Source organism: Camarhynchus parvulus, unplaced genomic scaffold (assembly GCF_901933205.1).
Source record: "Camarhynchus parvulus unplaced genomic scaffold, STF_HiC, whole genome shotgun sequence".
Classification (NCBI taxonomy): domain Eukaryota; kingdom Metazoa; phylum Chordata; class Aves; order Passeriformes; family Thraupidae; genus Camarhynchus; species Camarhynchus parvulus.
In genome coordinates, this window is record NW_022148303.1 from 192,362 (window position 1) to 220,066 (window position 27,705).

General features: G+C 50.0%; 2 protein-coding genes across 2 annotated transcripts in view; one reads left to right on the forward strand and one right to left on the reverse strand.

Moving 5' to 3' along the window:
* Window positions 1-20,294, forward strand: part of LOC115916499 (zinc finger protein 850-like) — a 46,126-nt gene extending 25,832 nt beyond the window's left edge. Inside the window, exon 9 of the mRNA XM_030970235.1 lies at window positions 19,232-20,294. Coding sequence (XP_030826095.1) covers window positions 19,232-20,061 — 830 coding nt within the window. The 3' untranslated portion in view covers window positions 20,062-20,294. The remainder of the gene's footprint in view (window positions 1-19,231) is intronic.
* LOC115916496 (zinc finger protein 239-like) lies at window positions 11,297-12,909 on the reverse strand. The gene is given in 2 exon segments (XM_030970231.1): window positions 11,297-12,038; window positions 12,040-12,909. Coding segments are annotated over 2 exon segments (954 nt in total). The 5' UTR covers window positions 12,895-12,909; the 3' UTR covers window positions 11,297-11,939.
* Window positions 20,295-27,705: the final 7,411 nt, after the last annotated feature.

The following is a 27,705-nucleotide window of genomic DNA, read 5'->3' on the forward strand; positions in this document are numbered from 1 at the left end:
CTCTTCTATTTTGTCTTCTAATTTCTGCAGACGTGATTCTACTGCTGAGATTCTGGCATGTGTTGGGCCATGCACAGCGTCTGCATATGCTCGGAGTTTCTTTGCTATATCTAGTACAGTCTCATCCCTCTCATCTCTCTTCATTATGGCTAAGGCAGAAGCATATTTATGTGGCCCAAGTCGCACAAGTTTTCGCTACATCACAGACGTGCATGGTACCAAGTCTGGGTTTTTAGTTGTTACATCATCTGAGAAGATAATCTCTGCTACTGCTATTTTTCTTAGGCGTTGGATTTCTTGCTCTATGGTTTTTTACTGTGTTTGTTGCATATAAAGATCATCTGCACACAGGTATCTTTGTGCAACACTTTCTAAGACTCGTGCTTAGAGGCTCTGTGGATTAGCTTTCTTCATCATTCTTTGGTCGATGACAGGGTCTTGTGACAGGGATTTTAAATGCTTTGCTTCAGTGCTGTCTAGAATTGTGGCTTCACTTGCAGCATCTCAGAGATGGACTAACTAACTAATTATGGATTCATCAGGTCGTCGGGTGTAATCTTTCTGTAGTCTACGAAGGTCTTTCAGGGAAAAGGACTCAATATTTGCATCAGATCTTGTACTTGCTGCTTTGACTCTTGATTTTATGTTGGGAGGTGTTGAGGTTCTTTCTCTTGTATCATCATCTTCATCATCTGCTGGTCGGTTGGTTTTGTCTGTGCATTTCTTACTTCTAGTACTGGTAGCAACAGCTATTGGTTTGGCTGCTGGCTTTGGCTCACTATCTGGTTTGGCAGCTGGCTTCGAGCTTGGCGTGCTGGTTGCAGCTTGACTGACTGGGATAGCTGATTTATCTTTCTGCTTTCTTGCTTTTGTCTGCTGCCCTACAGTATCTAACAGAGTGCGATAAGCATAGGCTAGGGCTCAGCTTATTGCAATTAGCTTTTTCTCGTTCGAATCATCATGGCACTTTTCTTTTAGGTATTTCCCCACCTCAGCTGGGTTCTGAATTTGTTCTCGTGGAAAATCTCAGCTTAGAGGATCAGAAAATTCTTTCAGGGTTTGGCTTATATTTTCTTATTCTCTACACTACTCAGGATTTTCCACGCCTGCATCTGCTTCTGGGTCAGGGGTCTCACTAACTCTTCTGGATATCTCAGCTTTCATTTTAGAGAAGCTCTAGACTATATAGAGGAAGCTTACTAGATTAAATACTAGAAAGATGGTCTCTTTAACATTCAGGGGAAACTGAACATTCTCAAACAGTGACATAACAGCTTCAAAGGAGAAGAAGGAAAAGAAAGGCTGGAAAGCTTTATTCTCAGCTCTTCTTCTAACAAACTCGGTGCAATTACTAATAAATTCTCAAAACATACTACTGGAACTGGGAGGCAGGGTAGGACGAAACATATCGTAAACAGACGCTAGCATCTTTATAAATGCCTTATAAATCATTATCACCAAGGCCAGCACAAGAGCTACTCTAATCTCTGCCTGTCTACTGTAAGAATTATGTATTATGGACAATAATCTGAGTGACTAGAATGGTATCGAAACTTCAGAAAGGTCTAGAGACCAGAACCACATGAAGGTCTCTACTGCAAGAGATGTTACGAATTCTAGCAGCATGGCTATTGACTGCTTTAACTCACTAGCTAGTGAGCACAACTAACGCACACAATAAGCTTTTTTCCACTTTCTCGAACCCCACGTTGACGCCAAGAAGTGTATTTGTCTTGGTTTAGAGCAAAATTTTGGGAGAGAGAGAGAGAGAGTCTCTAGAGGGGCTCTAGTAGGAGGATAAATTCAATCGGCCCCTCCCCCCCCACAACTAGTCTGGGAGAAAATACTTCTTTGAAGAAAAGTGGAAAAAAGCTGTTTATTAAACAATAGAACTTAACAATATTAAAACAATAAAACTCTTTGCCGCTCTAAAAGAGATGACTAATTGAGAAAACCCCCCCCCGGTTGCAGCTCAGCTCACTCAGTCTCTTATCAGTCTTTCTGGTGCTGGAATTCTCACAGGCCAGGCCCGGCCTGGCCCGGTGGCTACAGGTGTGAGCTGCCGGTGCTTCCCTGGGTGTTCAGTCTAGAGCAGGTTCTAAGAGGTCTAAAGAAAAGGAAAAGAAAAACTACAGTCCAGGGACTCTTCTTTGCTTCAGCCAGCTAAAACTAACTAAAAGCAAAAGGAGAGCTCTCTGTCCTGCCGTCTGTCTGTCCGCAGACAACACAGTCTTGGAGGAGGAATGCGGGGGAGTACGTGCAATGTCTGAGCGAAGAAAAAAAAAAAAGAACTGTGCGATTCTTCTCTCCCCCCTTTCACTCTCTGCAACAAGTCTTAAAGGTGCAAAACTTATTATTATTCAGCATAAACCAATGAGACGATTTGGGGATAAAATTATTTTTTGTTTTTATTAAAAAATTTATTTTTTTTTTTTTATAGTAAATTTATTTTTTTTTTTTTTTTTTTATTTTTATTTTTATTTTAATATAAGTAGTTTTTTTTGTTTTTGTTTTTTTATAAATTTATAATTTATTTTTTTATAAATAAATTATATAATAAATTAAAAGATAAAATATTTTTTTTTTTTGTTTTAAAAGTTGTAGGGTTTTTTTTTGTTTTTTTTTTTTTTTTTTTTATTTTTTTTTTTTTTTTTTTTTTTTATTTTGTAAAATATATTTTATATTTAATTAAAATTTAAAATTTTTATAAATTTTAAAATAAATTTTAAAAATTTAAAAAAAAATATATAAAAAATAAATAAAAAAAAAAATTTAAAAAAAAATATAATATTATTTATTATTTTTTTTTTTTTTTTTTTTTTTTTTTTTTTTTTTTTTTTTTTTTATATTTTTTTATTTTTTTTAATTTTTTTTAAAAATATAAAAAAATAAAAAATTGGGTAATTTTAAAATTAAAAAAAAAAAAAATTATTTTAAAAATTAATTTTATAAAAAAAAAAAAAAATATTTATATTTTTTTTTTAATTAAATAAAATTTTTTTTTTTTTTTTTTTTTTTTTTTTTTCTTTTTTTTTTTTTATTCTTTTTTTTTTCCTTTTTTTTTTTTTTTTCTTTTTTTTTTTTTTAAAATTTTATAAAAAAAAAATTTAAAAAAAAAAATAATAAAAAATTTATTTTTAAACTTTATTCAACCTTTCCCCTTTTTTTTACTCCTATTTCTATTATTTTTTTATAAAATACTTTTTTAAAAAATAAACCACACTTACATTCTCCAACTTCTTTATTTTTTAAAATTTAAAATTTAAAAAAAAGTAAAAAAAAAAAAAGGAGGCAACTGGTCATTTTGTTTTTTTTTTTTTCCTCTTTTTCTTTTCATGAATTAACCCCGAAAAAAAGCGCCCCTTTGGGGCCCCCCCCACGGCAACCACAGGAAAACACACAAAATACTGATAATTAAAAAAAAAAGAAAAAGAGGAGGAGCGGGTCCAGTTAGTGTTTTTTTTTTTTTTTTTTTTGCAAGAAAGTAATCTCCTTCTCCTCCCCAAAAACACCGACAAAAAAAGTACGCCTTCTCGGGGTGTTTTTTCTTCTGCCAAGAACCCAAAATCCAAAAGGGCTGATGCCCATAGGACAGGTCCAGTGCCGTCAGGCAGCTCCTTCTGAGCCGCAAAGCCTTTAAAGCTGCGTTGCACCGGCGACATCTTCAAAGCTGTGTCACGTTCAGCGCCAAAGTTCACAGGTTCGGGCGAAGCCGCCGCAATTGGGCGCCAATTGCAGTCTCATCCCACGGCCACTGGAGCTGACGGGTGCTGGCTAGCTGCTCCTGGAGTGACTGGTGGAGACTACAAATCCCGCCACTCCCAGGTTCTCTGCGAGAACCCCAAGTAGTGCCTCCGTCTGCGGCGTGGTGACGCAGGCGAGAGCAGGACTGCGAAGTACTGAGGCGAAGGAAGGAAGGAGTGGACACGCGTATGGGTGCCAAGGTGCTTTATTGACCCAGGCAGGGCCAGTAACGGTGTCAGGGAAAAACCGTTGGGGAGGCGCTTATAAGGGGAAGGTGTAACGGAAGGAGACTGGAGGGACCAATGAACAAAGCCCAGGGGAGGAGCAAGGGACATAACTGAACCAATGGGAATGGCCCAGGGGAGGGAAAAGGCTCAGGGGACAAATCATATGTTAGGTAAGGGAAGATTGACATAGAAATTTCTCGAAAGGAAAGGGGGTTGGTTACAGTGATGGACAGGTAACTGGTGGAAGGAACGAACCATTATGAGGGAGAACATAGGGGGAACTGAGAGTCAAACCAAATTCTTAACTTATAAAAAAATAACCAACTTTACAATAAACCCTATATAAAACACACAATGCTAAAAGCACCTTGCAAGCTGATGTGTCTGCTGAAATGAAATCTCCTTCCCCATTCCTGAGCAGCCCTGCATTTCCCTCCTGCAGCCTTGGTCTCCAGCACAGCCATGGAGGCTCTTTGGGCTCTGGGCTGTTGCTGCAGCCCCCACGGGCAGCTGAGCTCTGCCTTTGGCACAGTCAGGCCTGGCCCGCACAGGCCATGCTCAGCAATTCCCTATCTGTGCCTGGCCTTGCTGTCAGCCCCGGCAGCGGCTGCGTGGCCCCTTTGTGGCCCTGTGCCGGCCCAGCCATGGTGGCCCAGCCCCTGGGCAGGCCCAGCCCAGGCCAGGAGCATTGCGGCTGGGAACGGCCCCTGTGCCGTGGTGCCCACAGCAGCCTTGGGGCTCTGTGCCCCATGGCCTCCCTGCTGGGCAGCCTCTGCCAGCTCCTGCAGAGCCCCTGGCACCTGTGGGGCTGCACAGACAGCCCTGCCCCGGGCTCTGCCGGCCTCTGGGCTGGCCATGGCTGGGAACAGGCCCTGAGCCCCGCAGGAGGATGGAGCTGGGCCACAGCCAAACTCAACCCAGGCCAAAGCTGGGCTCAGCAGCCAGGGCTGCCAAGGGCTGGGCACAGAGGCTGGCGCTGACAAATGTCCTGGGCCCCCTCCCTGCTCTGTCCGTGCCACCAAGGGCACAGAGCAGCCTCCTCTCTGGGCCACTTGCCTGTTTGCAATGCCTTGCACAGGCGCTGGCCCTGCCCCACAAGGCCTGGCCTGAGTCCTGCCCCTGCACGCTCAGCCAGGCTGAGATGGACACTGATGGTTTCTGGGCCAGGCTCTCGGAGCCCAGCCCAGCTCCCTGCAAGCTCTGCCAGCTGCCCTGAGCTCTGGGCAGCACCAAGGGCCTCTCCCCAGCCCAGCCCAGCCCAGCCCAGCCCAGCCCAGCCCAGCCCAGCCGGCTCTGGCCCCACAGCTCTGCTCAGGCCAGGCTGCTCTGGGCTCCTCCAAAGGCACAGCAGCAGCTGGAGCTCAGAGAGGACTCAGCCCCAGCCATGGGGGTGCTCCTGCTGGGTCAGGAGCCCTGTGTGGAGGGAAAAGGGGGTGACACCACAATGCAGGGAGTCACACATGCTCGGGAAGATGCACACGGCCCCTTGGGACCCCCAGCCCCACCTTCTCCTACAGCTCCAGGAAGATGAACCCCAGCATGGAGCCCCTGGCAGCATCTTGGGGAGGCAGGGTCTGATGGTGACCCTGGGTCTGACCCCCAGCTTTGAGGGTCTGGAGGGGTCACATCTGCCCTAAAACCCCCTCTCTAGCCCCACAGCCACTCCCAGACCCCTCAAATCACCCTGCAGCTCCTGGCCACCCCCCAGCCATTCCCTGCAACATAAGTGGCCCTAAGACACATCAAAACTCCTTCCAATCTCCCCCGAGAGCCATTCAAATTCTCTCCAAGCCACACAGCCATCCCAGAACCCCAAAACTACCCCATAGACTGCCCCCCTTGCTTCCTATGGAAAGGTGAACCCCAGCTGCTCTTTTCTTCTGGTACCTCCTCCTCAGCTGAGGATGTCAAACTCCCCAGGAGCAGAAAAAACCCCATTCCATGTTTCCTTGTGTTGGCAGCCTGGAACATCCACTCAGAACAAAGCACTTTCTGAAAGCCCTACTGAATGACATCAAGAGGAGGTTTGTGAGAAAGGGAGGAAAATGTGTTTTGATAGGAAATAAAAGTTTCAAAGTTATTTCTTTTTGTTGCATTCATTTACAGTCACTTCCAGTCTGGTTTTCAGAGTACCACCTTCTCAGCTGATAGTATTTGTGTCCTCCTTTGTTTTCTGCCTCTCTTTGCCTGCTCTCCTTCTCTCACAGTGTCTCTCTTCACCCAGGGCAGCTCCCACCAAAGACCCTCCCAATCTAATTCCCAATGCAGGAGCTACAACAACCATGGATGAAGTTATGAAGGCTTCCTCTCTGCCTAGCAAACCAATTGTTGGCTAGCTTTGAGAATAGGCATGTTAATAAGCCAATTAAAAGCTATATCTGCCTCTGTGAGATTCACATTTTAAAATGAATGAACTCTGTGAATTCTCTCTTTTTCTTCCGGCCTTGAACAGAGAACGAGACGTGGCCTGGCCTCGGGCCTGCTTCGCCATGGCCATCATGGCCTGGCAGCGGGGGCCAGGCTGGGCCTCAGCGGCTGCTGGGCACAGGGAGGGGAGGCCATTGGCAGCTGAATCCCAGCCTGGTGCTGAGATCCTGCTCCTCCCCACAGTGCAGCCGCCCCAAAAACCCAAAGGCGGCTCTGCAGCTTGAGCAGAACACAGCCCTGCGGTGGAATGGAGCACAGCAAGGGCCAGAGACAGCCCTGCGACCAGAGTGGCTGCCACCGTTCTGGCCGGGCCCCTGAGATCCCCACACAGCCTCCCCAGTACGGCCTGAAATTCCATCACTGGGATTGCTTCGGGTGCCACCTGACGGGGACCACACGACCATCTGCAGGCCCCAAGCGAGATATGAACTCTCTCAGTGCACAGATTGGACTTGCAGACCTTCAATCCTCCCTTGAGTGAGAGAAAGAGACAGAATGAAGGCACGTGGAGGCAGAATAGGAAGCCACCAATGTCAGTAAAGAAAGGAGAATGAGGCGATGCCTTAGGTTTTGGGCAGAAATCCTCTTGTAAGGCTATGGAGAAGATATAATTGATACATCGGACTCTTTCCCTGTAACTCAATGAAAAGTATGGGGGATGAAGTGTTCAAATTCTAGATATGAACAGAGGCATCTATGCTGAAGCAAGCAGATGTTGAAATAGCCGTGATAACATGAGAAGTTTGAACCAAGAGAGTAAAGAGTGATGAAGACCCTTTGCCCCCAGGGAAAGAAGAAGACCTCTGTTCCCAGAGATGATCTCTGAGATAAATAAAGAGAACTTTTGCTCTTGAACAGCTCATCCGTAAAATAGTACCCAATAAGTTGACATGGCCCATAAACACAGCTGTGGGAAAGCTGTAAAAAATGGGAGAGACTTCAGGATTACTGATTCCCAGGTGGCTGCTATTCATGGAAATTAAAAGCCACGAGAGACCTGTTTTCTTGTGGAGAACTCTCCATAAAATGACAAGAGGGACGCCTCTCCCAATGTGAACTGAAGAAAGACTTTGTTTGCAGTTGTGGGCATGGGTTTGCAAAGGTTTCATTTCACAGAAGTTTTGGAATTATGTGGGTGTGGTTATTCAAAAATAATCCATTCTCTGCTGTGATTTACTGGGGGGGGTAGGTGGGGCTATGCAAATAACACAGTGGTTCTTGCATGGTGCTTTGCGTGAAGCTCCATGACCTCCTCCCCATGGATGGGCGTGGGGACGCCCCCTAATTTCAGGTCCTCACATCCCCCAAATCTCCAGGGAATTGCTGTGGGGCTCAATTACCCACTTGGGTCTTTGGGACCCTCCATAAGTTTTGGGGACCCCCCCTAAAGTTTTGGAATCCCACTCCCAAAAACTCTTAGGACCTTCGAAATCCACCCAGGACCCCCAGTTCACCCTTGCCCGGGGTCTCTGGGGACCCTGAACCTTCCCTTCCCCACCCTGAAGGGCTCTCTGGGGACCCCAAATTCCCCTCCCTGGGGATTACTTTGGGGTGGGTATGGAGATCCCCCTTCAGGGCTCAAAACCTGCCGGAACCAGGGCGTGGGACCCGGGGGGGACATCCTGGGGCCGTGGGGGGAGTCCTGGGGGGTCACGGGGTCTTTGGTGCTCAGTACCGGAGTGCAAAGCCCAGGCCAGGGGTCTCTGGTGAGTCTGGGGTCCAGTGTTGATGCTTGGAATGAGCCCAAGAGGTCTCCAGTAGGTCTGGGGGGCCCAGGTGCTCAGTACCAGAGCTTGGAGCCTCTTCTGGGGGTCCTTGGTGGGTTCCTGGTGCTTGGTCCGGGAGCTTGGAGCCTGGTTCAGGGGGTTCTGGTGTCCAGTCCTGGAGCTTGGAGCTTGTGCTGGCCACTTGGTGAGGGGAAGATTTGGAATCCCCAGAATGCCCTGGAATAGGAAAGGGCCAGATTTGGGATCCTCATGTGAAAAGAAGGGGAAATTTAGAACCCTCAAAATCCCCAGGAAAAGCGGAGGGTGGAGCAAGGGGGATAAGGGCCCTCAGGTGAGGGGGGGCCAAATTTTGGGATCCCCAAAGTCCCCTGAGATAGGAAGGGGGGGCAGATTTAGGGTTCCCAGGTGAAAGGGGGGAGCCCACAATTTGTGCTGTCCCCAGGAATGTCCCCAAATCTCCAACACCTCCTGAGGCAGATAATGGGAAGTTGCCCCTTTCTCCCCCCTGACACTGGGGACATTCCGGGGTGTCACCCCCTTTTGTCCTCCTACATCCTGACCCCTGTACTGGTGCCACGTGAGTGCTGATCCCGTTAACAGCCTTTGCCCAGGCAGGGGAGGTGACACCATGGCCACCTGCCTGCTGTACACTGTCCTTGTCACCAGCTGCTCCTGGGACATCAGCCTGGCCATGGCTGTGCGGCTCGCCAGGGACCCCCAGAAGCGATACCTGGGTGGGGGGGTGTTCCCAGATGTCCCCAAGGCAGGGAGGGTGGCAGGGACACACAGGGCAGGGATGGGGAACAGCCCGAGATTGTCCCCAACTCATTAAGGGACACCCCAAGATGTCCCCAGGGAGGGAGGGAAAGGGGGGACACCCCAGGAGGGTGAGGAGGGGTATCCCCAAATGTCTCCAAGGCAGGAGTGGAGATAAGAAATACCAGGAGGGCAGCGGGGAAGGGGGGGAGGGGAGGGGGGCATCCCAGGATTATGTTCAACATGGATTTTTTGGATCCCTGATGAATTTTTAAGGGTTTTGGGATCTTCACTCCTGGACACCAAGTGAGACCTGTCACAGAAGATTCCCATTTTGGGAGATTTTGGGGTGATTTTGGGGAGGGTGATGTGGGAACGAAAACAGGGTGAATGGACCCAAAATGGAGCGGGGAGGACCCAAAATCAGAGGACAAAGGGTGTGCGTCGTGGGATGTCACAGGGTGTCACAGGTGTTGTGGCATGTCCCTACCTGTGCCAGGATGGGCACAGATGCTCAGTGCCAGGAGCAGCCACGGGAACATCCAGAGGGACACGGTGGCACCTTGAGGGCCACGGGGCCTGCGGGACACAGGGACACCATGAAAGACGCAGCCCTGGGACCTCAGAGAATTTGGACCTGGTGGGGGCAGGGGACAGAGACATAGGAGGAGGGAGGGGGACACATGGAAGGGGACAGAGACTCATAGGGGAGATGGGGCAGGAACTCACATGGGAGACAGGGACACACGGGGCAGGACAGGGACGCACGGAGGGGTCACAGGGAGCCACAGCAGGGCATAGGGACATAAGAAGGGGAGGGGACACGATGCCACCAGGACACTCAGCAGGGGACAGTGTTGCCACACCTGTGGGGACGCTGCCATCAGGACGCCTCTGGTGACACCGAGCATGGGGCCACATGACCCCGTGGGTGACACTGACCCTTGCCCTTTCCCCAGCCTGTCTCAAGGGCTGCTTGGGGTCCCCAGAGCACGATGGCCTTGGGACACCCTGGGAACTGTCACTCACTTCTAGGCCACTTGTCACCAGCTGAACAAGTTCCCATCCTGCCCTGGTACAGGGGTGACATTCAGCTGGGACACCTCAGTGGTGACAGTGGAGATAAGGTGGCAGGAACTGCGTTGGACAGCGCTTGGCCGTGGCTGAGATGCCATTTTTGGTGGCACTGTTTCACGGAGAAAGGAAAAAACTCCACAACTTTGCGAAAGTCGTAAAGCCTGGTATGTTTATTACAGCGCTGGATGCATGCAGAGATTGCTGTCTTTAAAGGGCATGCGCGCCTTTGTGAACTCCAGTCCTTCCTTTTATCCCCCTTTCAAATGCATATGCATAACATTTCACAATAGGCTCATACATATTCATTTTTACGGATTTCACAGTGACTTTTGCTATCAGAAAGAATTTCTTGTGTCCCTGCCCTGTTCCGCAGTGTCTCTGTCTCTCCTTTATCTCTGTTTTCGCTGTCTCCTCTTTATCTTCTTGTCTTTTACTGAAGCAGCTTTTCCCTTTGGCCTTGGCATTACACAGAAAGGCACATTTCACCCCCGTTTTACTCTGGGGGTTTTTACTATGCCTCAGCACTGTGGTAGCACAGGTGGTGGCACTGATGATGTCCCTGTTCGTGTCCCCATCCATGTTCCCCACATCCCTGTTACATCGGTGAGGGAAAACTCGGAGCCTTCAATATGAAAGAACAGCAAGCTGCGATTTATTGATTATAGCATCAGACTTTTATACAGTAAGATAATAAGCTAATACATATTCTGTAACCTAAGCATGTTATTGGTTATCTTGTACATGTCAGCTCCACCTTTGTGTTTACATTCCTTAAAAGTTAGATTTTCTCCTTCTCATGATGTTTTTAATTCCTGCATCTCTGCTCAAGGATATATAGCTCATTAGCTGAGTTCGTTATTTTCAAAACTCTTCAGCTACTGGGAACAGATCAAGATGACCTCTGGTAATATTCCTCAACACATCCCCATCCATGGCCATGTCCGCCCATGTCCCCATCCATGTCATTGTTCCCCACAGGTCCCCATCTATGCCTTAGTTCAACACCTTTATTTCTACCCCACTTTCAGGGCTTTCAAAGGGAAACTGTCGCAGACATCTTTTCATTAAAAATCTTTCCTTAAAATTTTTTCCTCCTGAGAAGCTGAGAGGCCTCAGGGACAGAATGTAAACAATGATTGTCTGCTGCTGTGGAATGCAACAGGTGCATCTGTGATTGGTCTCATGTGGATGTTTGGAATTAATGGCCAATCACAGCAGAGCTGCCTCGGACAGAGAGTCTGAGGCAGCTGCCTTTGTTATCATTCTTTTCATTTCTTTTCTATTCTTAGCTTAGCTAGCCTTCTGAGATGAAATCCTTCCTTCTATTCTTTGGTATAGTTTTAATGTAATATATATAATAAAATAATAAATGAAGCCTTCCGAAACATGGAGTCAGATTGATGTCTCTTCCCTCATCCTAAGACCCCTGTGAACACCGTCACAGGAAACCTCTTAATTTCAAGACCAAAACAAAAGGGTTTACGTATCCTGCCAATAGAGAATGCACATGTTTGGGTGGGTGGGAAGAACCTTTAGTGGATGGGCTTCCACCCCACCGTCTCCAAAATCAGGGGTTTACCCCAGTCTGTCCCCATTTGGCTGTGGAAGATGCCCGTGGGCCAGACAGAATTAAAAGGACGGATTTATGTGGGAAATTACCTCCAAGGTCATCCAGTGTTGCTTGATGACACCAGAAGATGCAAAAAAGTGAGATTTTTCTGGAGTCAGAGGTCAACAAATCTGCTCTCCACAATGGATGTCTGGTGTTGGTCTGTGGATGTGTGCAGGTGCCCATGGAGAGCCAGGAGGATGTGGAGCCCCCAGCCAGGTGTCTTCCCAACACGGATCACTGGCACCACAGATCACCGGGGCTCTGCCCACCGACGCTCTCTGGGGATCATCCAGTGTGGATCCCATGGGGGATGGAGCTGGAGGAGCACATGAAACTCTCCCTGCATGCGGGGCACGTGCAGGGCTTCCCTTAGTGCTGGCTCCGTTGGTGTATTCTCAAGTTACCGCTCTGTGAGAAGCTCTTCCCACACTCTGGGCACTCGTAGGGCCTCTCCCCAGTGTGGATGCGCCCGGTGGGTCACGAGGCTGGAGTTGTCCCTGAAGCCCTTCCCGCACTCAGGGCAGCGAAAGGGCCGCTCCTCCGTGTGAATGCGCTGGTGCCTGACAAGATGAGAGCTGCTCTGAAACCTCTTCCTGCATTTATCACACTCATAGGGCTTCTCCCCAGTGTGGCTCCTCAGGTGGTAGATCAGGTGCGAGCGCTGGCAGAAGCTCTTCCCACACTCCCCACACTCGTAAGACCTCTCGCCGGTGTGGATCCTCTTGTGGACAATCAGGTTCGACTTGTGGGTGAATCTCTTCCCACACTCGGGACACTCATAGGGCCGCTCCCGGGTGTGCATATGCTGGTGGCTGACAAGGGAGGAGTTGTACTTGAAGCCTTTCCCACAGTCGGGGCAGAGGAAGGGTCTCTCCTCTGTGTGAGTGCGCTGGTGCCTGAGGAGATCAGAGCTGGTCTCAAACCCCTTTCTGCATTTATCACACTTGTAGGGCTTCTCCCCGGTGTGCCTCCTCAGGTGGACAATCAGGCAGGAGATCCGGCTGAAGCTCTTCCCACACTCCCCACACTTGTAAGACCTCTCCTGGGTGTGGCTCCTCAGGTGGACAGTCAAGTTGGATCTCCGGCTGAAGCTCTTCCCACACTCCTCACATATGTAGGGCCTCTCCCCCGTGTGGATTCTCATGTGGCAGATCAGGTTGGACCTCTGGCTGAAGCTCTTCCCACATTCCAAGCAGTTGTGGGGCTTCTCCTTACCCTGAAGCTGCTCGTCGACCCCCAGCTCTGAGCTCCGGCCACCCCCCTGGCCCAGGGTTGGTCTTTCCTCCTCAGATCCCCGTGATCTGCGTTTGCAGCCCCTCCTCATGAGGGATCTCCGGGGCTTTTCCTTCCCCGTTGGGTTCCTGCGTGTGGAGCCGCCAAAACGGCCTCTGCCACCAGGTTCTGCTGTGGGATTTGTCCTCCCTGCTCTCCATGCTCAGCTCCTGCTCTGGGGGAGGAAGGACAAGGACAGGATGGGATTTGCCTCCGTGCCACAGGGCAGGGCAAGGAGATCCCCCCAGTTCGTCCCCAGCAGGACAGCTTTGGCAGCAGGGCTGTCCTGCAGCCGGGGGCCGTGCTGGGCTGGGAGATGGAGCAGGAGAGAGGGGGAAAGGGGCACTGACTTCCTCCTCACCTACCTGGGGCTCCCAGGCCATCTTCCTCTTCCTCATGACCTCCTCCTCCTGCATCGGGCCAAGGTTTGGAAATGGGAAATCCTGGTTTGGGGGAAAACAAGGGCTGAACATGTTGGGTTTGATGGTCCCGCTGCCTGTCTGGGTTTGAAAAGACAGGTGTCTGCTAAGGAAGGCAGAGTCACCCTTAAAATTGAAAATGTAAACCCCCTCCATCCAAATTACTATAATTTTGAAATTAAGGGGCTCTCAGGGGAAAGATATGGAAATAGGAATAACAGTTCTTTGCTAGGAAAAATAAAATAAAAAATGCAGAAGTACAAAAAAAAAACCAGTGACAGAGTCAGAATCCAGTCTGACACCCTTTTAGTCAGGGTGTTTGTTGCACTCCAATTAAATGGTGGCTGCAGTCCTCCTGGTGTGACAGATGTGGTTCTGGTGAAGCAGTGATCCAGCAGAAGGCTGTAGTTTTCCTCCAAAGGTCCAGTGGTGGTGTAGATAGGTCTGCTCTTCCTCGGCGAATCCAGTGGAGAAGAAAAGCTGCTCCTCTGGGAATCCAGTAGAGAAGAAAAGCTGCTCCTCTGGGAATCCAGCGGGCAAAGCCTGACTGTGGTGTTCCAAATCTCTGATTATATCCACCTAGGAATGCTTGGCTCCTCCCCATGGGTGGGGCATCTCACAATGGGATTATGAAATTTTATCAGTCATGCAATGAGGCTCAATGGCCCATTAACAGAAGATATCTCCCTGGAGGGGTTGTGGAAGAGATAAGGAAAACTGCCCAATTAACAGAAGATAACTGCCCCACCTCCAACAGATGGCAATAGAATACATATCCCCACCCACATCTTGCATTTCCAACCTAAGACACTCTCTGTTCCTCTCAGTAGCCCACAGTGTGATCCCAGTTGCTCCCTTTTAACAGCAGTATGATCCCAGTAACTTCCAGTATGATCCAAGTCATGTACCACCATTCCCAGTATGGTCCTAGTATAATCCTAGTTGCTTCCAAGCCGTCCCACTATGGTCCCAGCTGCCCCCAGCTACATCAACACAATCAGTCCCAGTATGATGACATTTGCTCCCAGCGTGCTCCCAGTTGGTCACAGCAGCTCCCACTCACTCTCAGAATGATCCCAGCCATTCCCAGTATATCCCATTTGCCCCCAACACGGTCTCAATTGCCCCTGCAGGCTCCTACTCCCTCCCAGGATGATCCCAGTACAGCCCAGTCCCTCCCAGCGATGCCACTCCTGGCATCCCCGAGCCCTCTCTGTGTTCCCCCCTCCCAGATCTCCCGAGAGGAGCCCCAGGGGCTGGCAGTCCCCAGCCAGGGTCCCCAGCAAGCCCCAGTGTGGATGTGCAGCCCCCAGTTTTCCCAGTTTGCCTCTCCTTCTCCCCGGGCCGGGTTCCCCCCGGCCCCAGCGGCCGGGAGCAGCCGAGAGCCCCGCGCTGCCCATCCCGACCCGTCCCGGCTCCATCCCCGCTCCTGCCGCGGGCTGCGAGGGCTGCGGGACCGGGACAGGAGGAATGGGACGGTGGAGCGGGGAGGGAGAAGCAGCGCGACAAGGGCTGGAGGGAACAAGAGAAGGAGGAGGAGGAGGAGGCGTGGAGGAGGAACAGCAAGAGGAGGAGGACGGGTGGGAGGAAGAGCTGGGAGAGAGGAGGAGGAGGAGCGGGCAGTGGGAGCGGGGGGAGCACGCTCTCCAGCCCTCGCTGTGTCCGCAGCCCTCCCGGCCCCTGGGGCATTTCCCCCCATATCTCAGGTGACCGCAGAGGGGGAGCTCACCCAAATACCCTGGGGGCTCTGTGGGAGGGTATTTTTAGGGGGCTGGGGGAGTTTTGGAGCTCAAAGGACTCCAAAGCGAAGCCACAAATGCCCATTGGGGAGATTCTGGGGGTGTCCCGGGAGCTTGTTTTTCCGTGGGGAAGGGCAGGAGAGGGGAGAACACTGGGACACCGAAGTGTGCAGCCCAGAGAGAGGAGAGCCCCAGGATTCAGCCCGGAGAGGGGAACACCCTGGTGAGGGGGAAGCCCTGGAGCTCCCCACAGCCTGGAGCAGACTCAGGGGAAACGGGAGCGCTGGGACCCCAAGAGCCCCGGCCTCGCTAAGGGGAGCCCAGAGAGGGGGGAGCCGGGGAACCCCCGGGGCTGCGGGGAACCCCCAGCAGCACAGAGAAGGGGGAGCCCCGGAAGCCCAAGGTCGGAAGAGCAGAGAGGGGGGACCCTGGGGATTCCCATGACAGCCTGGAGAGGGTGGGGACCCTGGAGAGGAGAACCCTCAATACGTACAGGACCCCCAGAAGTCCAAAGTGGAGAGACCAGAGTGGGGCAATTCATGGGGAGCTCTTTTTTGGAATAATCATGAGACTTTCAAGTCTTGGAGGGCTTAGTGATGGTATTTCTGAGGGTTTTTCCAACTAAATTTTTGTGGTCTGGAGGGGTTTTTTTGGGCAGAATCTTGGTGGTCTGGAGACAAAATGTCTGGTGACTTCTAGAGATGGGTTGGGGCAGGAGGAATGCCCAAAGAAAACGCTCTCATACCTTGTTTTTCTCTTGGAAATAGGATTTCTCATTCCCAAACCTCAGTTCAGTCTGGGGGCCCTGTCTCTGGGCACTGTTGATTAATTTTATCAGTCATGCAGTGAGGTTCAATGGCCCATTAACAGAAGACATCTCCCTGGAGTGACGATGGGTTTTGGAAGAGATAAAAAAAAATGCCCAACCTGGTTTTAACTGCTCGCTCATTAATAGAGAATATCTGCCCTGGAGTTAGGAGGAATGGGTCATGGAAGTGATAAAGAACATGGCTCCACTTGGTTTCAAAGATGGTGATAAAATACATACTGCTGATTACATCTTGCATTGCAACATACGACAAGATGGACATGGACAAGGGGTTGATGCCAGGCATGGTGGACACTAGGACAGGGGTGACACAGGGACACTGGGGACACGGACCAGAGGGTGACAACAGGCAGCGGGGACACCGTATTGAGGTGACACCAGTGGGTTTTTCCAGAGACAGGGCCCCCACACTGAACTGAGGTTTGGAAAGGAGAAATCCTATTTCCAAGAGAAAAACAAGGTATGAGAGCGTTTTCTTTGGGCATTCCTCCTGCCCCAACCCATCTCTAGAAGTCACCAGACATTTTGTCTCCAGACCACCAAGATTCTGCCCAAAAAACCCCTCCAGACCACAAAAATTTAGTTGGAAAAACCCTCAGAAATACCATCACTAAGCCCTCCAAGACTTGAAAGTCTCATGATTATTCCAAAAAAGAGCTCCCCATGAATTGCCCCACTCTGGTCTCTCCACTTTGGACTTCTGGGGGTCCTGTGCGTATTGAGGGTTCTCCTCTCCAGGGTCCCCACCCTCTCCAGGCTGTCATGGGAATCCCCAGGGTCCCCCCTCTCTGCTCTTCCGACCTTGGGCTTCCGGGGCTCCCCCTTCTCTGTGCTGCTGGGGGTTCCCCGCAGCCCCCGGGGGTTCCCCGGCTCCCCCTCTCTGGGCTCCCGTTAGCGAGGCCGGGGCTCTTGGGGTCCCAGCGCTCCCGTTTCCCCTGAGTCTGCTCCAGGCTGTGGGGAGCTCCAGGGCTTCTCCCTCAGCAGGGTGTTCCCCTCTCCGGGCTGAATCCTGGGGCTCTCCTCTCTCTGGGCTGCACACTTCGGTGTCCCAGGGTTCTCCCCTCTCCTGCCCTTCCCCACGGAAAAACAACCTCCCGGGACACCCCCAGAATCTCCCCAATGGGCATTTGCGGCTTCGCTTTGGAGTTCTTTGAGCTACAAAACTCCCCCAGCCCCCCTAAAAATACCCTCCCACAGAGCCCCCAGGGTATTTGGGTGAGCTCCCCCTCTGCGGTCACCTGAGATATGGGGGGAAATGCCCCAGGGGCCGGGAGGGCTGCGGACACAGCGAGGGCTGGAGAGCGTGCTCCCCCCGCTCCCACTGCCCGCTCCTCCTCCTCCTCTCTCCCAGCTCTTCCTCCCACCCGTCCTCCTCCTCTTGCTGTTCCTCCTCCACGCCTCCTCCTCCTCCTCCTTCTCTTGTTCCCTCCAGCCCTTGTCGCGCTGCTTCTCCCTCCCCGCTCCACCGTCCCATTCCTCCTGTCCCGGTCCCGCAGGCCTCGCAGCCCGCGGCAGGAGCGGGGATGGAGCCGGGACAGGTCGGGATGGGCAGCGCGGGGCTCTCGGCTGCTCCCGGCCGCTGGGGCCGGGGGGAACCCGGCCCGGGGAGAAGGAGAGGCAAACTGGGAAAACTGGGGGCTGCACATCCACACTGGGGCTTGCTGGGGACCCTGGCTGGGGACTGCCAGCCCCTGGGGCTCCTCTCGGGAGATCTGGGAGGGGGGAAACACAGAGAGGGCTCGGGGATGCCAGGAGTGGCATCGCTGGGAGGGACTGGGCTGTACTGGGATCATCCTGGGAGGGAGTAGGAGCCTGCAGGGGCAATTGAGACCGTGTTGGGGGCAAATGGGATATACTGGGAATGGCTGGGATCATTCTGAGAGTGAGTGGGAGCTGCTGTGACCAACTGGGAGCACGCTGGGAGCAAATGTCATCATACTGGGACTGATTGTGTTGATGTAGCTGGGGGCAGCTGGGACCATAGTGGGACGGATTGGAAGCAACTAGGATTATACTAGGACCATACTGGGAATGGTGGTACATGACTTGGATCATACTGGAAGTTACTGGGATCATACTGCTGTTAAAAGGGAGCAACTGGGATCACACTGTGGGCTACTGAGAGGAACAGAGAGTGTCTTAGGTTGGAAATGCAAGATGTGGGTGGGGATATGTATTCTATTGCCATCTGTTGGAGGTGGGGCAGTTATCTTCTGTTAATTGGGCAGTTTTCCTTATCTCTTCCACAACCCCTCCAGGGAGATATCTTCTGTTAATGGGCCATTGAGCCTCATTGCATGACTGATAAAATTTCATAATCCCATTGTGAGATGCCCCACCCATGGGGAGGAGCCAAGCATTCCTAGGTGGATATAATCAGAGATTTGGAACACCACAGTCAGGCTTTGCCCGCTGGATTCCCAGAGGAGCAGCTTTTCTTCTCCACTGGATTCACCGAGGAAGAGCAGACCTATCTACACCACCACTGGAGCTTTGGAGGAAAACTACAGCCTTCTGCAGGATCACTGCTTCACCAGAACCACATCTGTCACACCAGGAGGACTGCAGCCACCATTTAATTGGAGTGCAACAAACACCCTGACTAAAAGGGTGTCAGACTGGATTCCGACTCTGTCACTGTTTTTTTTGTACTTCTGCATTTTTTATTTTATTTTTCCTAGCAAAGAACTGTTATTCCTATTTCCATATCTTTCCCCTGAGAGCCCCTTAATTTCAAAATTATAGTAATTTGGATGGAGGGGGTTTACATTTTCAATTTTAAGGGTGACTCTGCCTTCCTTAGCAGACACCTGTCTTTTCAAACCCAGACAGGCAGCGGGACCATCAAACCCAACATGTTCAGCCCTTGTTTTCCCCCAAACCAGGATTTCCCATTTCCAAACCTTGGCCCGATGCAGGAAGGGGAGGCCATGAGGAAGAGGAAGATGGCCCGGGAGCCGCAGGCAGGTGAGGAGGAAGTCAGTGCCCCTTTCCCCCTCTCTCCTGCTCCATCTCCCAGCCCAGCGCGGCCCCCGGCTGCAGGGCAGCCCTGCTGCCAAAGCTGTCCTGCTGGGGACGAACTGGGGGGATCTCCTTGCCCTGCCCTGTGGCACGGAGGCAAATCCCATCCTGTCCTTGTCCTTCCTCCCCCAGAGCAGGAGCTGAGCATGGAGAGCAGGGAGGGCAAATTCCCACAGCAGAACCTGGTGGCAGAGGCCGTTTTGAGCGGCTCCACAGCGCAGGAACCCAACGGGGAGGAAAAGCCCCGGAGATCCCTCATGAGGAGGGGCTGCAAACGCAGATCACAGGGATCCAAGGAGGAAAGACCAGCCCTGGGCCGGGGAGGTGGCCAGAGCTCAGAGCTGGGGGTCGATGAGCAGCTTCAGGGTAAGGAGAAGCCCCACAACTGCTTGGAATGTGGGAAGAGCTTCAGCCAGAGGTCCAACCTGATCTGCCACATGAGAATCCACACGGGGGAGAGGCCCTACATATGTGAGGAGTGTGGGAAGAGCTTCAGCCGGAGATCCAACTTGACTGTCCACCTGAGGAGCCACACCCAGGAGAGGTCTTACAAGTGTGGGGAGTGTGGGAAGAGCTTCAGCTGGATCTCCTGCCTGATTGTCCACCTGAGGAGGCACACCGGGGAGAAGCCCTACGAGTGTGATAAATGCAGAAAGGGGTTTGAGACCAGCTCTGATCTCCTCAGGCACCAGCGCACTCACACAGAGGAGAGACCCTTCCTCTGCCCCGACTGTGGGAAAGGCTTCAAGTACAACTCCTCCCTTGTCAGCCACCAGCATATGCACACCCGGGAGCGGCCCTATGAGTGTCCCGAGTGTGAGAAGAGATTCACCCACAAGTCGAACCTGATTGTCCACAAGAGGATCCACACCGGCGAGAGGTCTTACGAGTGTGGGGAGTGTGGGAAGAGCTTCTGCCAGCGCTCGCACCTGATCTACCACCTGAGGAGCCACACTGGGGAGAAGCCCTATGAGTGTGATAAATGCAGGAAGAGGTTTCAGAGCAGCTCTCATCTTGTCAGGCACCAGCGCATTCACACGGAGGAGCGGCCCTTTCGCTGCCCTGACTGCGGGAAGGGCTTCAGGGACAACTCCAGCCTCGTGACCCACCGGCGCATCCACACCGGGGAGAGGCCCTACGAGTGCCCAGAGTGTGGGAAGAGCTTCTCACAGAGCTCTATCTTGAGCAGACACCAACGGAGCCAGCACTAAGGGAAGCCCTGCACGTGCCCCGCATGCAGGGAGAGTTTCATGTGCTCCTCCAGCTCCATCCCCCATGGGATCCACACTGGATGATCCCCAGAGAGCGCCGGTGGGCAGAGCCCCGGTGATCTGTGGTGCCAGTGATCCGTGTTGGGAAGACACCTGGCTGGGGGCTCCACATCCTCCTGGCTCTCCATGGGCACCTGCACACATCCACAGACCAACACCAGACATCCATTGTGGAGAGCAGATTTGTTGACCTCTGACTCCAGAAAAATCTCGCTTTTTTGCATCTTCTGGTGTCATCCAGCAACACTGGATGACCTTGGAGGTAATTTTCCACATAAATCCGTCCTTTTAATTCTGTCTGGCCCACGGGCATCTTCCACAGCCAAATGGGGACAGACTGGGGTAAACCCCTGATTTTGGAGACGGTGGGGTGGAAGCCCATGCACTAAAGGTTCTTCCCACCCACCCAAGCATGTGCATGCTCTATTGGCAGGACACGTAAATCCTTTTGTTTTGGTCTTGAAATGAAAATGGTTCCCTTTGAAAGCCCTGAAACTGGGGTCGAAATAAAGCTGTAGAACTAAGTCATAGATGGGGACCTGTGGGGGACAATGCCATGGATGGGGACACGGTGGGACATGACCGTGAATGGGGATGTGGGGAACACGGATGGGGAAACAAACTGGGACATCATCAATGCCACCGCCTGTGCCACCACATTGCCATCAGTACTGGCATCTCAGCCATGGCCAAGCGCTGTCCAACGCAGTTCCTGCCACCTTATCTCCACTGTCACCACTGAGGTGTCCCAGCTGAATGTCACCCCTGTACCAGGGCAGGACGGGAACTTGCTCAGCTGGTGACAAGTGGCCTAGAAGTGAGTGACAGTTCCCAGGGTGTCCCAAGGCCATCGTGCTCTGGGGACCCCAAGCAGCCCTTGAGACAGGCTGGGGAAAGGGCAAGGGTCAGTGTCACCCACGGGGTCATGTGGCCCCATGCTCGGTGTCACCGGAGGCGTCCTGATGGCAGCGTCCCCACAGGTGTGGCAACACTGTCCCCTGCTGAGTGTCCTGGTGGCATCGTGTCCCCTCCCCTTCATATGTCCCTATGCCCTGCTGTGGCTCCCTGTGACCCCTCTGTGCGTCCCTGTCCTGCCCCGTGTGTCCCTGTCTCCCATGTGAGTTCCTGCCCCTATCTCCCCTATGAGTCTCTGTCCCCTTCCATGTGTCCCCCTCCCTCCTCCTATGTCTCTGTCCCCTGCCCCCACCAGGTCCAAATTCTCTGATGTCCCAGGGCTGTGTCTTTCATGGTGTCCCTGTGTCCCGCAGGCCCCGTGGCCCTCAAGGTGCCACCGTGTCCCTCTGGATGTTCCCGTGGCTGCTCCTGGCACTGAGCATCTGTGCCCATCCTGGCACAGGTAGGGACATGCCACAACACCTGTGACACCCTGTGACATCCCACGACGCACACCCTTTGTCGTCTGATTTTGGGGTCCTCCCCACCATTTTGGGTCCATTCACCCTGTTTTGGGTACTTTACCCCTTTTTTGGGTCTGTTCCCCACTATTTTGCATCCTTTACCCCCAAGTCTGGATACTTTATCTCCTTTCTATCCTTTTCTCCCAATTTTGGGCGCCCTCCTTGATTCTGGCACATTTTTGGTGCATCTCCCCTTCCAGGTCCTTCTCCACGCTTTAACCCCTCTCAACCCCTATCCCCTTTCCCTGTAGGCATGTCCCCAGATGTGTTCCCATCTGTCCCTCCACACCTCATCACCATCCTGGACACCCTTGAGTCCCTGGCCGGGGACTGTCGATCTCCTCTTCCTGGAGATCCAGAGCTGGCCCGGCTTCCAGGGGACACTGGTGGCACTGGGGCGCAGGGTGGGAGGCCTGGTGGGGTTGCTGGGAGGGGGTTTGGGGTCATCTTGGGACTGACCATGGGTCTTGTCCACTCTGCAGTGAGGAGTGGCCCCAGCCAGGGAATCTGGTGTCTCGGTTTGGAAAGACAGGAGTCTGCTACGGAAGGCAGGTGCTCCCCCTGAAATGGAAAATGCAAACCCTCCTCACCCCTCAGAATTGCTATAAATTTTTAATTAAGGGACTCTCAGACAAAAAATATGGGAGCAGGAAATAACGGTTCTTTAATAGAGAAGAAAATAAAAGGATAAAATAAACAATGCAGTACACTAGAACAACAGTGACAGAGTCAGAACTCAACCTGACACCCTGTTGGTCAGGGTGTTGGTAGGAGTCCAATTGGAAATGTGGCTGCAGTCCTCTGAAGTGTCAGGTGTGGTTCTGCTGCAGCAGGGATCCTGTAGAAAAGGTGTAGTCTTCCTATGAAGATCCAGTGGAAGAAGAGGCAGCTGCTGTTCCTCTGGGAAATCCAGTGGAGAAGTCGTGCAGTTATTCCAGGATCTCCAGATTATATCTGTGTAGCAATGCTTGGCTCCTCCCTCTGGGCGGAGCATCTCACAATGGGATGCTACAGTTCTTATCAGTCATGCAGTGACGTTCAATAGCCTCTTATCAGCAGATGTCCCCTGGGAGGGGTGATTGTGATCACTCAGAGAGAGAGAGAGATAAAGGAAAACTGCCCACTTGACAGAAGACAACTGCCATACAGATGGTAATAGAATATATCTTGCCTTGTGTCTTGGTTTGGGAAGACAGGAGTCTGCTAAGGAAGGCAGGAGCCTCCCCTGAAATTGAGAATGTAAACCCTCCCCATCCCTCCAAATTGCAATAATTTTAAATTAAGGGGCTCTCAGGCAAAGATATGGGAGCAGGAAATAACAGTTCTTTAATAGGGAAGAAATAAAAAGAATAAAATAAACAATGCAGTCCACTGGAACAACACTGACAGAGTCAGAACTCAACCTGACACCCTGTTGGTCAGGGTGTTGGTGGCAGTCCGATTGAAAATGTGGCTGCAGTCCTCTGAAGTATCAGGTGTGGTTCTGTTGGAGCAAGGAGGTTCTGTAGAGAAGGATGTAGTCTTCCTCTGAAGATCCAGGAGGAAAAAGGCAGCTGCTGTTCCTCTGGGGAATCTTGCGGAGAAAAGCCGAGTTGCAATTTCAGAATCTCAGAGTATATTGGGGTAGCAGTGCTTGGCTCCTCCCTCTGGGCGGAGCATCTCACAATGGGATGTTATAGTTCTTATCAGTCATGCACTGATATTCAATAGCCTGTTATCAGCAGAGGTCCCCTCCCGAGGAAGGTGTGAATGTGGTCATTCAAAGAGAGAGATAAGGCAAACTGCTCACTTGACAAGGTAATCAGCCATACAGATGGTAATGGAAAACATCTCACGTGCAATCTTCAACACCTTGCAATCTGGAACATCTGGGATGGATGGCGGCAGGAGAGGTTGGACACTGGTCCAGATGGACACCAGAGCCATGGATCCCAGCTGGATTCTGCTCTGGACAGCCCCTGGTCCTGCAGCCTCGCAGCCTGGGCAGCTCCCAGCCCAGATGACCACCAGCCTGGCCACACCCTGGCCCACACCACTGGCTTACCAGCCCATCCCAGTAGCACCAACCCCAAAACTCCCCAAAATAAACCCAATTCCAGAACACCAGCTGCAGGTGGTGCCTGCAGAGCAAGGAGGAAACTGAGGCACAGACTGGGGGGTGACTATGCGGTGATGGAAGGGGACTTTACAACCCACCCTGGAGACCCCAAAATGAGCACCCGCCTCCCAAATTGTCATCACAGCCTCCTGGGCCCCCCAGCTGTCACACTGGGGGGACTCCAGCAGTCACTACGACCTTGCAGTCTCTTCGAGGGGTGACCCGCGGTGTCCCCCTGGTGTCACCACCGCATCCCCAGCGGGAGAAGTGACATCAAATCCAGAGGAGGAGGAGGAGGTGAGGGTGTGAGTGAAACTCTTCCCAGTCACATGGGGAAGCTGCGACAGGAACCGGGGCCGAGCAAGGGCGCAGCAGCAGAGGTACCACGGGGACAGGGGGTGGGACACGTGGACAGTCCCCAAGCTCGCATGGTCCCTTTGGGGGATGCTGCGGCCGGGGCAGTGCGGGAGTTGCAGGGTCACACAGCATCCTCAGGGTGATGCGGGAAAGGGTGGAAGTAGCCAGCTGGGATCCCAAAAATTTTGTCACCCCCGTGCTGTAGGATGTGGGCCACCCCCTGTTTTGGTGCGCTGGAAAGGGTCAAATTGGTGGGTGGCAGTGACAAAAAGCACAGGTGCCACCTTGGGGATGGCACAGAGAGGGGGTCCTGTGGTGCCACCAAGCCCCCCTCGCTGAGGGCTTACACCACTGGGTTACGCCCCAGGGTTACAAAGGGGAGGGTCAGGAGTGTCCCCAAGGGGAGGGGGCAGCAGGGCGGGGAGGGGAAGCATGGTCGGGGCACAACAGAAACACCTCTGTGCGGTCCCCCCTGCACCCAGGGTACGGGGGTGGCAGGGTGTGGGAAATGTATTTGTAGAGAATTCTCAAAGCCTGACAGAAGCCTCACATACAATGCTCCAAATGACAGATCTGAAGACCAGGCTTTGCCTCGGGCTGTGCTGAGGAAAGGAAGGCGTTTCCTGCCATCTCCCAAGAGATCACAACTTATTATCCCAGGGGCACGATGTGAGCTGGCAACTTTCAAATTATTATATTTTTAAAAAGACTTTTGCCATGAATGCATTCTCAAAGGAGTTACTAGTACTTCACAACAAAGACAAGACTTTTTAATTACAGGTAAGGACAGAAGTAGAATTCTTAGACTTTCAGTTTTTCTAGCTGTCATTTCAGCAAATTGTAATGAAGAGCTCTTGCTTACAATGCTCCAGTGGTAATTCAAGCAATACCAACAATAGGTATTGATATTGCATTACCAATGAATGCAAGTAAACAAATTGTATGCTGAGAAATACCTTTTGAGAGTTTTAGCCCAGTGCCTAATGTCCTTTATATAAAACGTGTTGACAATGAACATCCAGAACTGATGTGCAGTCTAACACGCCTTTGTAAAACAGTTCGTATTACTGGTATGCTAGATGCAGTGCTAGACGTCACTGTGAATTCTCATGCATTTTAGCTGAGCAATTAGAATTTGGGGGCACCCATGCATACTCTCACAAGAATTAGATAATTCTTGTGTCTATAAAATCAATTCATAATTATTGTTACCAAAAGAAAGACATCAACCATCCACCCCTTCATGGTGCAGAAGCCAATCACAGAATGGGGGAGAGATGTGTTGTCCCAGCGGGGAGCGAAGATAGAAGTAGGTTTTTGATAGAAACCACTACAATGCCTACCACACTGAAGTTATTATAGAAAAACAATCAGCCCATTTGGATTGATCAATGGCCTCTTGAACAAAAACAAAACCAAACAACAAAAAAAACCACCAAAAAAACCAAAAAAAAAAGAAAATTGAATGCCCTAAAAAATTAGTAAGTGAACAACTACAAAAAAAGCCACATCAAACCTACAAACAGTTCCTAAAATTCCGCAGTTTTTATCATTCATAAGAAGACTTCTGATTCCTAAAGATTGCTCCATGACCTAAAGAAGATCAACAAAATCATAGAACACATAAGACAAATGTAACCTAGACTTTATTATCTTTCAATGACTCCAAGAGACTGGCCTCTTGTTGTCATCAACGTAAAAGATTGGTTTTTTAACATATCACTGCATCCAGAAGATGCTCCTTGATTTACCTTTTCAGTTCCAGCCATCAATAAAGAAAAACCACTACAAAAGTATCACTAGACAGTTTTGCCACCATGTATGAAAAACTCACTTACTATTTATCAATATTTCACGGTGAGAGCTTTGTCTCCAGCCCAACAAAAACACCCATGATCAAGAATTTTACACTACATGGATGACTTTCTCATTGCAGCACCAACTCAAAAATAAATGGAACAGACTCAAGACAGTATTGTCACTGAAGTCCGAAATGCTAGACTAAAAATTTCAACGTAAAAAATACAAGAAATCTCACCCTAGAAATATTTAACATAGAAGATAACAGGACAAACAATCAAACCACAAAAAATGCAACTTAGAACCAATGTCAACACCATACAAGATTCACAACAGATTTTAGGAGAGATCAATTAGGTCAGATCTGTTTTAAGAATTACAAATTAGGAGCTTACTACACTTTTTAACCTCCTAAGAAGAGACTATAACATCAAATCTCCTAGAACTTTGACATCTGAAGCTCAAAAAACCCTTAAAAAGCTCACTAAAGCTCTTAAAAAAAGACAAACACATTGTTGTACTACAGAAAAAGCCTTTCCCCTCACACTACTAAGAGAAAAAAATGCAACTTTATAGTCTCATATTTTAGTGAGACGCTTTTAAGAGAAATCTTTTGTTAATAATAAAGTGAGTTTTTCTTCCTTATAAGTCTCCAAAACCAGTTTTTACAATTATGGAGATGACAGCTCAAATTATAATTAGAGCCAGAACGAAATTACTAACTATAGCAAGTAAAGACTTTGTAATTATCTATTTATCTTTGAAAAAAATATTACCTTAATTAGGCTTTGCAAAATCCAGAAGATTTGCAGAATACATTATTAAATTATTCAGGTGTTTGTTCTATTCATTATCCAAATCACAAATTGTTAAAAAACAAAATTGAGTTTTAGAGATAAACCTATGCTAAGTGAAAAGCCTTTAAGCGCTATAACTCACTTCACTAATAAATCAGAGAAAACGCATAAATAGGTAGGAGTTTAGCAAAACCAAACAACCAAAACGTAAGAATCAGATATTCAAACAATAAAAATCTCTCCTCAAATTGTTGAGTTAGCCGCAATATTCAGAGCTTTTTAGCTCTTTTCAGAACCTTTTAACTTAATTACAGATTCAGCTTATGATACTAATATTGCTAAAAGAATAGAAAGATCAGTTTTGGAAGATGTTAACAATGATACCTTATATCATTAGCTGTCATGTCTTCATACAATTTTACAACACAGAACTAACTAATATTTTGTTTCTCATATCAACAGACATTCTTCGCTTCCAAAATTAGTATCAGAAAGAAATGTGAAAGCAAACAAACTGACAATAGTTATTTCAAACACTTGACCAAACATTTTCAAACAAGTAATACTAAACCATACCTTTTTCCATCAAAAGACACAAGCACTTGTACAAATGTTTCACATCTTTAAAAGTCAAGCAAAAGCCATTATTAGTGCTTGCCCTGACTATCAACTTATACAACCTCCTGTTCCTACAAAAGCTGTCAACCCTCAAAATTTACAAAGTTTACAACTATAGCAAAGAAATATTACCAAACACCCATCTTTTAAAAAATTTAAAAATATTCATGTGTCTGTAGATACTTATTCAAGTGCAATTTTTACTTCTGCACTCACAAGAGCAACAACCAATCATACTTACCAACATTTTTAAACAAACTTTTGCTTCATTAGGTATACCCCAAGAAGTAAAAACAGACAATAGCCCCACATACACAGTTCAAAAATTAGGCACATTTTTGATAGATTAATGTGTTCACTACACTTTAAAAATTCCCCATTCTCCCACAAATCAAGCAATTATTAAAGAGACATACCACGCTCTAAAACACATTCTAAATCAACAGAAGGGGAGAATGGTGCAAGTAACACCTCAGATGAGGTTGAGCAAAGCTTT